The sequence below is a fragment of the Salmo salar genome, chromosome ssa14, assembly GCF_905237065.1.
Source record: "Salmo salar chromosome ssa14, Ssal_v3.1, whole genome shotgun sequence".
Taxonomy (NCBI): Eukaryota; Metazoa; Chordata; class Actinopteri; order Salmoniformes; family Salmonidae; genus Salmo; species Salmo salar.
The window spans coordinates 99,189,242-99,204,415 of record NC_059455.1 but is presented as its reverse complement, the minus strand read 5'-3'; the positions used below and the strand labels follow the sequence as shown (position 1 = coordinate 99,204,415).

At 45.0% G+C, this 15,174-nt stretch overlaps 1 protein-coding gene across 1 annotated transcript in view; it reads left to right on the top strand.

Moving 5' to 3' along the window:
- Nucleotides 1–11,444, top strand: part of LOC106570755 (transmembrane protein 64) — a 32,797-nt gene extending 21,353 nt beyond the window's left edge. Inside the window, exons 2-3 of the mRNA XM_014143242.2 lie at nt 5,713–5,868; nt 10,373–11,444. Coding sequence (XP_013998717.1) covers nt 5,713–5,868; nt 10,373–10,561 — 345 coding nt within the window. The 3' untranslated portion in view covers nt 10,562–11,444. The remainder of the gene's footprint in view (nt 1–5,712; nt 5,869–10,372) is intronic.
- The last annotated feature ends 3,730 nt before the right edge of the window (nt 11,445–15,174 follow it).

Here is a 15,174-nt window from a genome sequence, read left to right as displayed (position 1 = left end):
CCCCACAATGACATCACACTACCCCACAATGACATCACAATACCCTACAATGACATCACAATACCCCACAATGACATCACAATACCCCACAATGACATCACAATACCCTACAATGACATCACAATACCCTACAATGACATCACACTACCCCACAATGACATCACAATACCCTACAATGACATCACAATACCCTACAATGACATCACACTACCCCACAATGACATCACAATACCCTACAATGACATCACAATACCCTACAATGACATCACAATACCCCACAATGACATCACACTACCCTACAATGACATCACAATACCCCACAATGACATCACAATACCCTACAATGACATCACAATACCCCACAATGACATCACAATGACATCACACTACCCCACAATGACATCACAATACCCCACAATGACATCACACTACCCCACAATGACATCACAATACCCTACAATGACATCACACTACCCCACAATGACATCACAATACCCTACAATGACATCACAATACCCCACAATGACATCACAATACCCCACAATGACATCACACTACCCCACAATGACATCACAATACCCTACAATGACATCACAATAACCCACAATGACATCACAATGACATCACACTACCCCACAATGACATCACACTACCCCACAATGACATCACAATACCCCACAATGACATCACAATACCCCACAAGGACATCACAATGACATCACAATACCCTACAATGACATCACACTACCCCACAATGACATCACAATACCCTACAATGACATCACAATACCCCACAATGACATCACAATACCCCACAATGACATCACAATACCCTACAATGACATCACAATACCCCACAATGACATCACACTACCCCACAATGACATCACAATACCCTACAATGACATCACAATACCCCACAATGACATCACACTACCCCACAATGACATCACAATACCCCACAATGACATCACAATACCCTACAATGACATCACACTACCCCACAATGACATCACAATACCCTACAATGACATCACAATACCCTACAATGACATCACACTACCCCACAATGACATCACAATACCCTACAATGACATCACAATACCCTACAATGACATCACAATACCCCACAATGACATCACACTACCCTACAATGACATCACAATACCCCACAATGACATCACACTACCCCACAATGACATCACAATACCCTACAATGACAAAGGGGAAAAACAGGTTTTTAGAAATGTTTGTAAACGTATTCAAAATAAAAATCTTTAATCACATTTATGTAAATATCCAGACCCTTCTTGGGTATGACGCTATAAAGAGTTCAGTCTTGGTTTCATCAGACTGTAGAATCTTGTGGTCTGAGAGTCCTTTAGGTGCCTTTTGGCAGAATGTCATGTGCCTTTTACTGAGGAGTGGCTTCTGTCTGGCCACTCTACTATAAAGGCCTGATTGGTGGAGCGCTGCAGAGATGGTTGTCCTTCTGGAAGGATCTCCCATCTCCACAGAGGAACTCTGGAGCTCTGACAGATTGCCCATCGGGTTCTTGATCACCTCCCTGACCAAGGCCCTTCTCCCCCGATTGCTCAGTTTGGCCGGGCGGCCAGCTCTATGAAGAGTTTTGGTGGTTCCAAACTTCTTCCATTTTTAAGAATGATGGAGGCCACTGTGTTCTTGGGGACCTTCAATGCTGCAGACATTTTTTCTGTGCCTCGACACAATCCTGACTCGGAGCTCTACGGACAATTCCAGGTGGACTCCAATCAAGTTGTAGAAACATCTCAAGGATGATCAATGGAAACAGGATGCACCTGATCTCAATTTCGAGTCTCGTAGCAAAAGGTCTGAATACTTATGTAAATAAGGTTTTTCCGTTTTTTTAATACATTTTCAAACATTTCTAAAAACCTGTTTTTTGCTTTGTCATTATGGGATTGTGTGTGTGTGTGTGTGTGTGTGTGTGTGTGTGTGTGAAAATGATTTAATCAATTTTAGAATAAGGCTGTAACGTAACAAAATGTGGAGAAAGTCAAGGGGTCTGAATACTTTCCGACGACGGCTGTGGATCCAACTTTGCTCTGACCTTTATTTATCACGGCACAGACAGGAAGTCTATTTAGGAAAGGTTTTATAGGCAACATGTCCAACACAGTCAAGACGGACATGCAGTCTAAATACTGATTTTAATAAAATGTGTTCATCATTGCAACCGTTGGCTGAAGCAGGAGACAGACAGGCAGTCAAAGTAGGAATGTTCTTTTTGGGGTTTTTTCAGCAACAATCAGGCTACGATATGACAAATAGCAGTAGGCCCCGGGCCATCCAAAACTAACTCGCCCACTGTCGAACTCCGCTTACCGGCTACATGCTTCAACTTCCCAGAGGTGGAACAGCTACTCTGGTGGATTGAAATCATGTCTATCATGATCTACTGTCTATCAAATCATCACAAATGTTAATGTGTGGTTAAAAGGCGGATTGTTTTGCCCCAATGTGATGTGTAGACTGAACCCTGCTTCTGCTACTGCAATATCCGTAGTTACAACAGACAGGTTGTAACCTACGTGCCACATTAGCCTACGTGCCACAGTAGCCTTCGTGCCACATTAGCCTACGTGCCACATTAGCCTTCGTGCCACATTAGCCTACGTGCCACATTAGCCTACGTGCTACATTAGCCTACGTGCTACATTAGCCTACATGCTACATTAGCCTACGTGCTACATTAGCCTACAAAATGTATTGGTATTCAGAATGTTGGTTGAAGTAGCCACAGGGGTTTTATTTATTCAGGAATATGAGGCTACTAGTCGAGGCACCCGTCTTTTTTTTTTTTAGCAAAATTATTTTTGCATTAATCCCAACGTTCACTAAATTTTTGACCGCGACCCAATGGCACCTTTTTCTAGAGCGCTGTGGTCAGAAGTAGTGAACTATAGCGGGAATAGGGAGTCATTTGGGACGCGGACGGCTAGGCCTGTGATGCATCCAGGTTGACTGGTTATTAGACCCTTGTGGAGTCGCGTTGAGTCCGTCCACCCCTTTTTAGTAAGCACATTCTGTAGAAGAGGAAGGTCCATTTCTAATGTCTCCTGACTGGTTTGTTTCCTGCTGAAGTAGCCTGCTTTAGAGAGCACTGCGTTTTTTAGATCTGTAACCCAAAACCCCATAGTCTGCCAGGCTTAGCAGAACAGATAAAATATCAACTATTTCCAGCTATGTTATTGAGAGTGAAGCATGCTTCTTTTGACCAGAGCCCTTATGCAGTGCCCTTATGCAGTGCCCTTATGCAGTGCCCCTATGCAGTGCCCCTATGCAGAGCCCCTATGCAGAGCCCCTATGCAGAGCCCTTATGCAGAGCCCTTATGCAGTGCCCCTATGCAGTGCCCCTATGCAGAGCCCCTATGCAGAGCCCTTATGCAGAGCCCTTATGCAGTGCACCTTATGCAGTGCCCCTATGCAGAGCCCCTATGCAGAGCCCCTATGCAGTGCCCCTATGCAGAGCCCATATGATGAAGGGTGCCGTATACCCAGCCTACCCACAGCCTCTATACGCACCCTACCCACAGCCTCTATACCCACCCTACCCACAGCCTCTATACCCACCCTACCCACAGCCTCTATACCCACCCTACCCACAGCCTCTATACCCACCCTACCCACAGCCTCTATACCACCCTACCCACAGCCTCCCACCCACAGCCTCTATACCCTACCCTACCCACAGCCTCTATACCCACCCTACCCACAGCCTCTATACGCACCCTACCCTACCCACAGCCTCTATACCCACCCTACCCGCAGCTTCTATACCCACCCTACCCACAGCCTCTATACCCACCCCACCCTACCCACAGCCTCTATACCCACCCTACCCACAGCCTCTATACCCACCCTACCCACAGCCTCTATACCCACCCTACCCACAGCCTCTATACCCACCCTACCCACAGGCTCTATACCCACCCTACCCACAGCCTCTATACGCACCCTCTCCTACCCACAGCCTCTATACCCACCCTACCCACAGTCTCTATACCCACCCTACCCACAGCCTCTATACGCACCCTACCCACAGGGTGCATCCCAAATCACAACCTTTTCCCTACATAGTGCGCCGGTTTCATAAAGGAATATTGTGCCATTGGGACGCAGTAGGAACAGACAGATGCCTGGGTGGAAAGTCCACACAGCGTAGATATCATGGCACAGTGCGTTTTTAGCTTAGCTTAGCACAAGATAACAAGAAGATTTGATATCTGAATAACATGAAAGAGCCACTGTCTTAAGGATAGACTCCATGCTGTGGGCGCGCCTCCCTCAGGGTGCAAGTTCAACCCTTTTCAAGGAGAAGCATAGACGTAGGCCTGTCTAGCATGAATGTGTATATAGCCTGTGGAAGTACTTTGTTTCTGTGCATTGCAACAACAAGACGTTTCTCTTTGTCTGTCTTCCTTTGTCTGTCTGTCTTTCTTTGTCTGTCTGTCTTTCTTTGTCTGTCTTTCTTTGTCTGTTTCCTTTTGTCTGTCTGTCTTTGTCTGTCTCTCTCTCTCTTCCTTCCCCCCACCACCAGTATCTGCTAGGCTAGTCATAATATATGCATTCTGTCTGTACCAAGGTCATATCTGGAGGCTCACGTTATGATTCCTGGGCCGTTCTAGGCCAAGAGGACTGAAACACATGTTTCTATTGAGTAATGTAGTGATAAGAGTCTGAGCTAGCTGGGACTCTAAACTTCAGCCCGACGCTTTCAATGTGTTTTTTGTTTTTTTAATAGGTTAGTTAAGAGACTTAACATAGAGGATACAGCGCTTCACTAGTCTGTAGGAGAAACAATCAACCTCTGTTATCTAAAGGTGAAAAATACAACCGAAAACGCAAACTTCTTCACCTTTTACATTTCGCTGTTGATTGTTTCACCTACAGACGAGCATCTTGTCCGGGGGGAGGGGGGGTGATGATATTGTACATGAAGCTGCCTCATGCTACAGAAACAGGAAATAGGGCTCCTTCCTTAGAGGCCGTTCTGGAGGTGGGGCTCCTTCCCTGGAGGTGGGGCTCCTTCCCTGGAGGTGGGGCTCCTTCCCTGGAGGTGGGGCTCCTTCCCTGGAGGTGGGGCTCCTTCCCTGGAGGTGGGGCTCCTTCCCCTGGAGGTGGGGCTCCTTCCTCCTGGAGGTGGGGCTCCTCCTGGAGGTGGGGCTCCTTCCCTGGAGGTGGGGCTCCTTCCCTGGAGGTGGGGCTCCTTCCCTGGAGGTGGGGCTCCTTCCCTGGAGGTGGGGCTCCTTCCCTGGAGGTGGGGCTCCTTCCCTGGAGGTGGGGCTCCTTCCCTGGAGGTGGGGCTCCTTCCCTGGAGGTGGGGCTCCTTCCCTGGAGGTGGGGCTCCTTCCCTGGAGGTGGGGCTCCTTCCCTGGAGGTGGGGCTCCTTCCCTGGAGGTGGGGCTCCTTCCCTGGAGGTGGGGCTCCTTCCCTGGAGGTGGGGCTCCTTCCCTGGAGGTGGGGCTCCTTCCCTGGAGGTGGGGCTCCTTCCCTGGAGGTGGGGCTCCTTCCCTGGAGGTGGGGCTCCTTCCCTGGAGGTGGGGCTCCTTCCCTGGAGGTGGGGCTCCTTCCCTGGAGGTGGGGCTCCTTCCCTGGAGGTGGGGCTCCTTCCCTAGAGGCCGCTCTGGGACAAGACTAACTGTGACTTTCAATATCTCTTCCTTTCAGATCACAGACGTGTCGTTGCCAAACTACCTGGTGGCGTCGTCAGTCGGCCTGCTGCCCACACAGCTCCTAAACTCCTACCTGGGCACGACGCTGCGCACCATGGAGGACGTCATCGCAGAACAGAGCATCAGCGGATACCTTGTCTTCAGTCTACAGGTGAGTGAGAACAGAGAGTTGGATACCTTGTCTACAGGTGAATCAGAACAGAGAGTTGGATACCTTGTTTACAGGTGAGTCAGAACAGAGAGTCAGCGGATACCTTGTCTACAGGTGAGTGAGAACAGAGAGTCAGCGGATACCTTGTCTACAGGTGAGTCAGAACAGAGAGTCAGCGGATACCTTGTCTACAGGTGAGTCAGAACAGAGAGTTGGATACCTTGTCTACAGGTGAGTGAGAACAGAGAGTCAGCGGATACCTTGTCTACAGGTGAATCAGAACAGAGAGTTGGATACCTTGTCTACAGGTGAGTCAGAACAGAGAGTTGGATACCTTGTCTACAGGTGAGTCAGAACAGAGAGTTGGATACCTTGTCTACAGGTGAGTCAGAACAGAGAGTTGGATACCTTGTCTACAGGTGAGTCAGAACAGAGAGTTGGATACCTTGTCTACAGGTGAGTCAGAACAGAGAGTTGGATACCTTGTCTACAGGTGAGTCAGAACAGAGAGTTGGATACCTTGTCTACAGGTGAGTGAGAACAGAGAGTCAGCGGATACCTTGTCTACAGGTGAGTCAGAACAGAGAGTTGGATACCTTGTCTACAGGTGAGTCAGAACAGAGAGTTGGATACCTTGTCTACAGGTGAGTCAGAACAGAGAGTCGGATACCTTGTCTACAGGTGAGTCAGAACAGAGAGTTGGATACCTTGTCTACAGGTGAGTCAGAACAGAGAGTTGGATACCTTGTCTACAGGTGAGTCAGAACAGAGAGTTGGATACCTTGTCTACAGGTGAGTCAGAACAGAGAGTTGGATACCTTGTCTACAGGTGAGTCAGAACAGAGAGTTGGATACCTTGTCTACAGGTGAGTCAGAACAGAGAGTTGGATACCTTGTCTACAGGTGAGTCAGAACAGAGAGTTGGATACCTTGTCTACAGGTGAGTCAGAACAGAGAGTTGGATACCTTGTCTACAGGTGAGTCAGAACAGAGAGTTGGATACCTTGTCTACAGGTGAGTCAGAACAGAGAGTCAGCGGATACCTTGTTTACAGGTGAATCAGAACAGAGAGTCAGCGGATACCTTGTCTACAGGTGAGTCAGAACAGAGAGTTGGATACCTTGTCTACAGGTGAGTCAGAACAGAGAGTCAGGGGATACCTTGTCTACAGGTGAGTCAGAACAGAGAGTTGGATACCTTGTCTACAGGTGAGTCAGAACAGAGAGTATGGATACCTTGAGTCTACAGGTGAGTCAGAACAGAGAGTTGGATACCTTGTCTACAGGTGAGTCAGAACAGAGAGTCAGCGGATACCTTGTCTACAGGTGAGTCAGAACAGAGAGTTGGATACCTTGTCTACAGGTGAGTCAGAACAGAGAGTTGGATACCTTGTCTACAGGTGAGTCAGAACAGAGAGTTGGATACCTTGTCTACAGGTGAGTCAGAACAGAGAGTTGGATACCTTGTCTACAGGTGAGTCAGAACAGAGAGTTGGATACCTTGTCTACAGGTGAGTCAGAACAGAGAGTCAGCAGATTTTGAAAAAAAAGCAGACATTTGAATATCCCTTTGAGCATGGGGAAGTTATTAATTACACTTTGGATGGTGTATCAATACACCCAGTCACTATAAAGATACAGGCATCCTTCCTAACTCAATTACCAGAGGAGGAAACAGCTCAGGAATTTCACCATGAGGCCAATGGTGACTTTAAAACAGTTACAGAGTTTAATGGCTGTGATAGGAGAAAACTGAGGATGGATCAACATTGTAGTTACTCCACAATACGAACATAAGTGACCGGAAAGAAAGGAAGCCTGTACAGAATATTCCAACACGTGCATCCTGTTTGCAACTAACTTTTTGTCCTTAATACAAAGTGTTATGTTTGGTGCAAATCCAATACAACACATTTCTGAGTAACTCTCTCCATATTTTCATGCATAGTGGTGGCTGCATCATGTTATGGGTATGCTTCTAATCATTAAGGACTGGGGAGTTTGTCAGGATAAGAAAAGAAAGAGTGGAGATAAGCACAGACAAAATCCTAGAAAACCTGGTTCAGTCTGCTTTCCACCAGACACTGGGAGATGAATTCACCTTACAGCAGGACAATAACCTAAAACACAAGATCAAATCTACACTGGAGTTACTTACCAAGTAGACAGTGAATGAGTGGCCTAGTTAGTTTTGTCTTAAATCTGCTTAAAAAAAATCTATGGTAAGACCTGAAAATGCTTGTCTAACAATGATCAGTAAACCAATTTGACTGAGCTTGAAGATAAAAAATAGAATAATGGGCAAACGTTGCACATTCCAGGTGTGGAAAGCTTGTAGAGACTTACCCAGATTGACTCACAGCTATAATCACTGCCAAAAGTGCTTCTACCAAGTATTGACTCAAGGGGTGTGAATACTTACGTAAATGAGATATTTCTTTATTTCATTTTCTATACATTTTGCAAAAATGTCAAACTTTTTCTTTATGGGGTATTGTGTGTAGATGGATGACAGGAGGGACTGTTTTAATCCATTTTGAATTCAGGCTGTAACACAACAAAATGTGGAATAAGTCAAGGAGGATGAATACTTTCTGACGGCGTTGTAACTACTTTATCTTTAGTCTGAGCCAGCAGCAGGGGTCTGTCCCTAGGGGCCAGTTTTCCTTGACGCAGATTAAACCTAGTCCTGGACTCGAGTACTGTATACTCACTAGATATTCTCAATTGAAAGTGCCCCTTAGTCCAGGACCAGACTTAATCTTTGTCCTGAAAACCATCAACACTGCACCCAAATACCTTTTTGTTTAGAATGACAGTTCTTGGTTCTTCAGGTCAGACACCTTTTTTTTTTTTCAAGAGAACAATTCGATGAAGAACAACATGTTCATCAGCAACTAGACCCATAGGCAGCTACTGTCTCAGAAACGGGACATGGTGGATGGATGGATGAAGAAATTAAACCTTTCATTGATCTTCATCAGTATAGGATCTTCTGACAGTCAGCTTGCCTCATCTCTCTCAGATTTTCAGTATAGGACCTTCTGACAGTTAGCTTGCCTCATCTCTCTCAGATCTTCATCAGTATAGGATCTTCTGACAGTTAGCTTGCCTCATCTCTCTCAGATCTTCATCAGTATAGGATCTTCTGACAGTTAGCTTGCCTCATCTCTCTCAGATCTTCATCAGTATAGGATCTTCTGACAGTTAGCTTGCCTCATCTCTCTCAGATCTTCATCAGTATAGGATCTTCTGACAGTCAGCTTGCCTCATCTCTCTCAGATCTTCATCAGTATAGGATCTTCTGACAGTCAGCTTGCCTCATCTCTCTCAGATCTTCATCAGTATAGGATCTTCTGACAGTTAGCTTGCCTCATCTCTCTCAGATCTTCATCAGTATAGGATCTTCTGACAGTCAGCTTGCCTCATCTCTCTCAGATTTTCAGTATAGGACCTTCTGACAGTCAGCTTGCCTCATCTCTCTCAGATCTTCATCAGTATAGGATCTTCTGACAGTTAGCTTGCCTCATCTCTCTCAGATCTTCATCAGTATAGGATCTTCTGACAGTCAGCTTGCCTCATCTCTCTCAGATCTTCATCAGTATAGGATCTTCTGACAGTTAGCTTGCCTCATCTCTCTCAGATTTTCAGTATAGGATCTTCTGACAGTCAGCTTGCCTCATCTCTCTCAGATTTTCAGTATAGGACCTTCTGACAGTTAGCTTGCCTCATCTCTCTCAGATCTTCATCAGTATAGGACCTTCTGACAGTTAGCTTGCCTCATCTCTCTCAGATCTTCATCAGTATAGGATCTTCTGACAGTTAGCTTGCCTCATCTCTCTCAGATCTTCATCAGTATAGGATCTTCTGACAGTTAGCTTGCCTCATCTCTCTCAGATCTTCATCAGTATAGGATCTTCTGACAGTTAGCTTGCCTCATCTCTCTCAGATCTTCATCAGTATAGGATCTTCTGACAGTTAGCTTGCCTCATCTCTCTCAGATCTTCATCAGTATAGGATCTTCTGACAGTTAGCTTGCCTCATCTCTCTCAGATCTTCATCAGTATAGGATCTTCTGACAGTTAGCTTGCCTCATCTCTCTCAGATCTTCATCAGTATAGGATCTTCTGACAGTCAGCTTGCCTCATCTCTCTCAGATCTTCATCAGTATAGGATCTTCTGACAGTCAGCTTGCCTCATCTCTCTCAGATCTTCATCAGTATAGGATCTTCTGACAGTTAGCTTGCCTCATCTCTCTCAGATCTTCATCAGTATAGGATCTTCTGACAGTTAGCTTGCATCATCTCTTTCAGATCTTCATCAGTATAGGCCTCATGTTCCATGTGGTCCATCGGGCCCAGTTATTCTGTGGTTCTAAACCAGTGTGGTTCTAAACCATAGTTCTCTCTCTCTCAGATCATCATCCAGTATAGGTCTGATGTTCTACGTGGTATTAATTCCTTGGTTCTAAAACACGGTTCTGTTTCCCCCTCTCTCTCTCTCAGATCATCATCAGTATAGGCCTGATGTTCTACGTTGTCCATCGGGCCCAGGTGGAGCTGAATGCGGCCATCGCTGCCTGTCAGATGGAGCTGAAGACGTCGCACATGAACGGCACTCCCACCAATCACAGCGGCTTCACGTACTGCAGCAAGAGGGCGTCGGCCGGGGGCGGGATCATCAACGTGGTCTGATTCTTTTTTTTTAAATGTCTCCAAAACCCTGACTGGGATCGAACTGAACACCGGATTGGCCAGTGTAGCAGTTGTGATATCTGATAGGAGTGCCTTCCACGGTGAGGAGTCTGGAGTGAGGAGGACCTGCCAAATAGGGATGCTGATTGTGTGGATCTATAGGGCTTGTAGGTGCAGCTGAGGGGTGCCGGGTGTTTTAGTAGTCAGGTACGGTGGTGTCGTCATCACGGACTTACGCTTCGAACACACCGACGGCTTCGTCGCATTTTTGGTAAACCATAATTACATTAATTTCCAATTAAAACGCTGCGTTTGCCTTGCTGCATTGCGTTGCAGAGGCAGAGGAAGTTGCAGTTCGTTCTGTGTGGTGCAGATGTTGGATTTATCGAAGGTACGAGTCAAACTGTATGTGTAGACGGCTTGACAGAAATGGTAGCAGAAGGTGAAGGTGGAACTTTTCATGCACACGTATCCAAATGAGGCTGTCGGTGTGGTGGAAGAGTTAACCTGACTACTCTATACAGCACAGCTCACCATTCATATCTCAACGAGGCTGGCGGTGTGGTGGAAGAGTTAACCTGACTACTCTATACAGCACAGCTCACCATTCATATCTCCGAGACCAATGGCTTCTCTTCTACAGTGTGGGACCAGGGGCCAATGGCTTCTCTTCTACAGTGTGGGGCCAATGGCTTCTCTTCTACAGTGTGGGACCAGGGGCCAATGGCTTCTCTTCTACAGTGTGGGACCAGTGGCCAATGGCTTCTCTTCTACAGTATGGGACCAGGGGCCAATGGCTTCTCTTCTACACTGTGGGACCAGGGGCTATGCTATATGTTGAATTCATTTCCAATGATTAAATAAATAAATGGTTTAGTGCTAATGCACACTACGAGTTTTTTTTTATTCATTTTTTTCCTTGTTCTTCTCTTTCACTATAGGCCAGCGTTTCCCAAACTCAGTTCTGGGCCCCCAGGGTGCAACTTCTTGGTTATTGCCATAACACTACACAGCTGATTCAAATAATCTAAGCATGAAGATTTTTTTATTTATTGTAAAAAGGACAGTTTGGGAAACCCTGCTATAACTTACCTAGTATTTTATTTTTATTTCACCTTTGTTTAACCAGGTAGGCCAGTTGAGAACAAGTTCTCATTTACAACTGCGACCTGGCCAAGATGAAGCAAAGCAGTGAGACACAGACAACACGGAGATACCAATGGGATAAACAAACGTACAGTCCAATAACACAATAGAAAAAGTCTATATACAGTGTGTGCAAAGGGCGTGAGGAGGTAAGGCAATAAATAGGCCATAGTAGCAAAGTAATTACAATTTAGCAAATTAACACTGGAGTGATTGATGTGCAAGTAGAAATACTGGTGTGCAAAAGAGCAGAAAGTAAATAAAAACAATATGGGGATGAGGTAGGTAGATTGGGTGGGCTATTTACAGATGCAGTGATCGGTTAGCTGCTCAGATAGCTGATGTTTAAAGTTAGTGAGGGAAATGTAAGTCTCCAACTTCAGCGATTTTTGCAATTCGTTCCAGTCACTGCCAGCAGAGAACTGGAAGGAAAGGTGGCCAAAGGAGGTGTTGGCTTTGGGGATGATCAGTGAGATATACCTGCTGGAGCGCGTGCTACGGGTGGGTGCTATGGTGATGATATGATAAACCCTGCTATAACCTACCTAGTATGATAAACCCTGCTATAACCTACCTAGTATGATAAACCCTGCTATAACCTGCCTAGTATGATAAACCCTGCTATAACCTGATGATAAACCCTGCTATAACCTGATGATAAACCCTGCTATAACCTGCCTAGTATGATAAACCCTGCTATAACCTGATGATAAACCCTGCTATAACCTGCCTAGTATGATACAACCTGCTATAACCTGATGATAAACCCTGTTATAACCTGATGATAAACCCTGCTATAACCTGCTGATAAACCCTGCTATAACCTGCCTAGTATGATACACCCTGCTATAACCTGATGATAAACCCTGCTATAACCTGCCTAGTATGATAAACCCTGCTATAACCTGCTGATAAACCCTGCTATAACCTGCCAAGTATGATAAACCCTGCTATAACCTGATGATAAACCCTGCTATAACCTGCCTAGTATGATAAACCCTGCTATAACCTGATGATAAAGCCTGCTATAACATGCCTAGTATGATAAACCCTGCTATAACCTGATGGTAAACCCTGCTATAACCTGATGATAAACCCTGCTATAACCTGCCTAGTATGATACAACCTGCTATAACCTGATGATAAACCCTGCTATAACCTGATGATAAACCCTGCTATAACCTGCCTAGTATGATACACCCTGCTATAACCTGCCTAGTATGATAAACCCTGCTATAACCTGCCTAGTATTATACACCCTGCTATAACCTGATGATAAACCCTGCTATAACCTGCCTAGTATGATAAACCCTGCTATAACCTGATGATAAACCCTGCTATAACCTGATGATAAACCCTGCTATAACCTGATGATAAACCCTGCTATAACCTGCCTAGTATGATAAACCCTGCTATAACCTACCTAGTATGATAAACCCTGCTATAACCTGATGATAAACCCTGCTATAACCTGATGATAAACTCTGCTATAACCTGATGATAAACCCTGCTATAACCTGATGATAAACCCTGCTATAACCTGCCTAGTATGATACACCCTGCTATAACCTGATGACAAACCCTGCTATAACCTGCCTAGTATGATAAACCCTGCTATAACCTGATGATAAACCCTGCTATAACCTGCCTAGTATGATACACCCTGCTATAACCTGATGATAAACCCTGCTATAACCTGCCTAGTATGATACACCCTGCTATTACCTGATGATAAACCCTGCTATAACCTGATGATAAACCCTGCTATAACCTGCCTAGTATGATAAACCCTGCTATAACCTGCCTAGTATGATAAACCCTGCTATAACCTGATGATAAACCCTGCTATAACCTGCCTAGTATGATAAACCCTGCTATAGCCTGATGATAAACCCTGTTATAACCTGATGATAAACCCTGCTATAACCTGCCTAGTATGATACACCCTGCTATAACCTGATGATAAACCCTGCTATAACCTGATGATAAACCCTGCTATAACCTGATGATAAACCCTGCTATAACCTGCCTAGTATGATAAACCCTGCTATAGCGTGATGATAAACCCTGTTATAACCTGATGATAAACCCTGCTATAACCTGATGATAAACCCTGCTATAACCTGATGATAAACCCTGCTATAACCTGCCTAGTATGATAAACCCTGCTATAACCTACCTAGTATGATAAACCCTGCTATAACCTGCTGATAAACCCTGCTATAACCTACCTAGTATGAGAAACCCTGCTATAACCTGCCTAGTATGATAAACCCTGCTATAACCTGCTGATAAACCCTGCTATAACCTGCCTAGTATGATAAACCCTGCTATAACCTGCTGATAAACCCTGCTATAACCTGCCTAGTATGATAAACCCTGCTATAACCTGATGATAAACCCTGTTATAACCTGATGATAAACCCTGCTATAACCTGATGATAAACCCTGCTATAACCTACCTAGTATGATAAACCCTGCTGTAACCTACCTAGTATGATAAACCCTGCTATAACCTGCCTAGTATGATAAACCCTGCTATAACCTGATGATAAACCCTGCTATAACCTGCTGATAAACCCTGCTATAACCTGCCTAGTATGATAAACCCTGCTATAACCTGATGATAAACCCTGTTATAACCTGATGATAAACCCTGCTATAACCTGATGATAAACCCTGCTATAACCTGCCTAGTATGATAAACCCTGCTATAACCTGATGATAAACCCTGCTATAACCTGATGGTAAACCCTGCTATAACCTACCTAGTATGATAAACCCTGCTATAACCTGATGATAAACCCTGCTATAACCTGATGATAAACCCTGCTATAACCTGCCTTAGTCCATAGAGACATGCTATAACCTGCCTTAGTACATAGACATGCTATAACCTGCCTTAGTACATAGAGACATGCTATAACCTGCCTTAGTTCATAGAGACATGCTATAACCTGCCTTAGTCCATAGAGACATGCTATAACCTGCCTTAGTCCATAGAGACATGCTATAACCTGCCTTAGTACATAGACATGCTATAACCTGCCTTAGTCCATAGAGACATGCTATAACATGCCTTAGTACATAGACATGCTATAACCTGCCTTAGTCCATAGAGACATGCTATATTGCCAAACTACCACTACTTATCTTTACTGTCAGGTTCACTGGCAGAATGACGACGTATGGTTTAATGGTCAAAAGTAGTGCACTATATAGGGAATAGGGTGCCATTTGGGACGTAACTCTGTGTCTGTCATCAAATTTCAAATCAAATGTATTTGTAAAGCCCTTCTTACATCAGCTGATATCACAAAGTGCTGTACAGAAACCCAGCCTAAAACCCCAAACAGCAAGCAATGCAGGTGTAAAAGCACGCATGCTAATAATATAAATGTGAAAACTAGGAGTTTGTTGACTTCTGTTTTCATGTTCCCTCCAAACCTCCCCATGCATCACTTAAT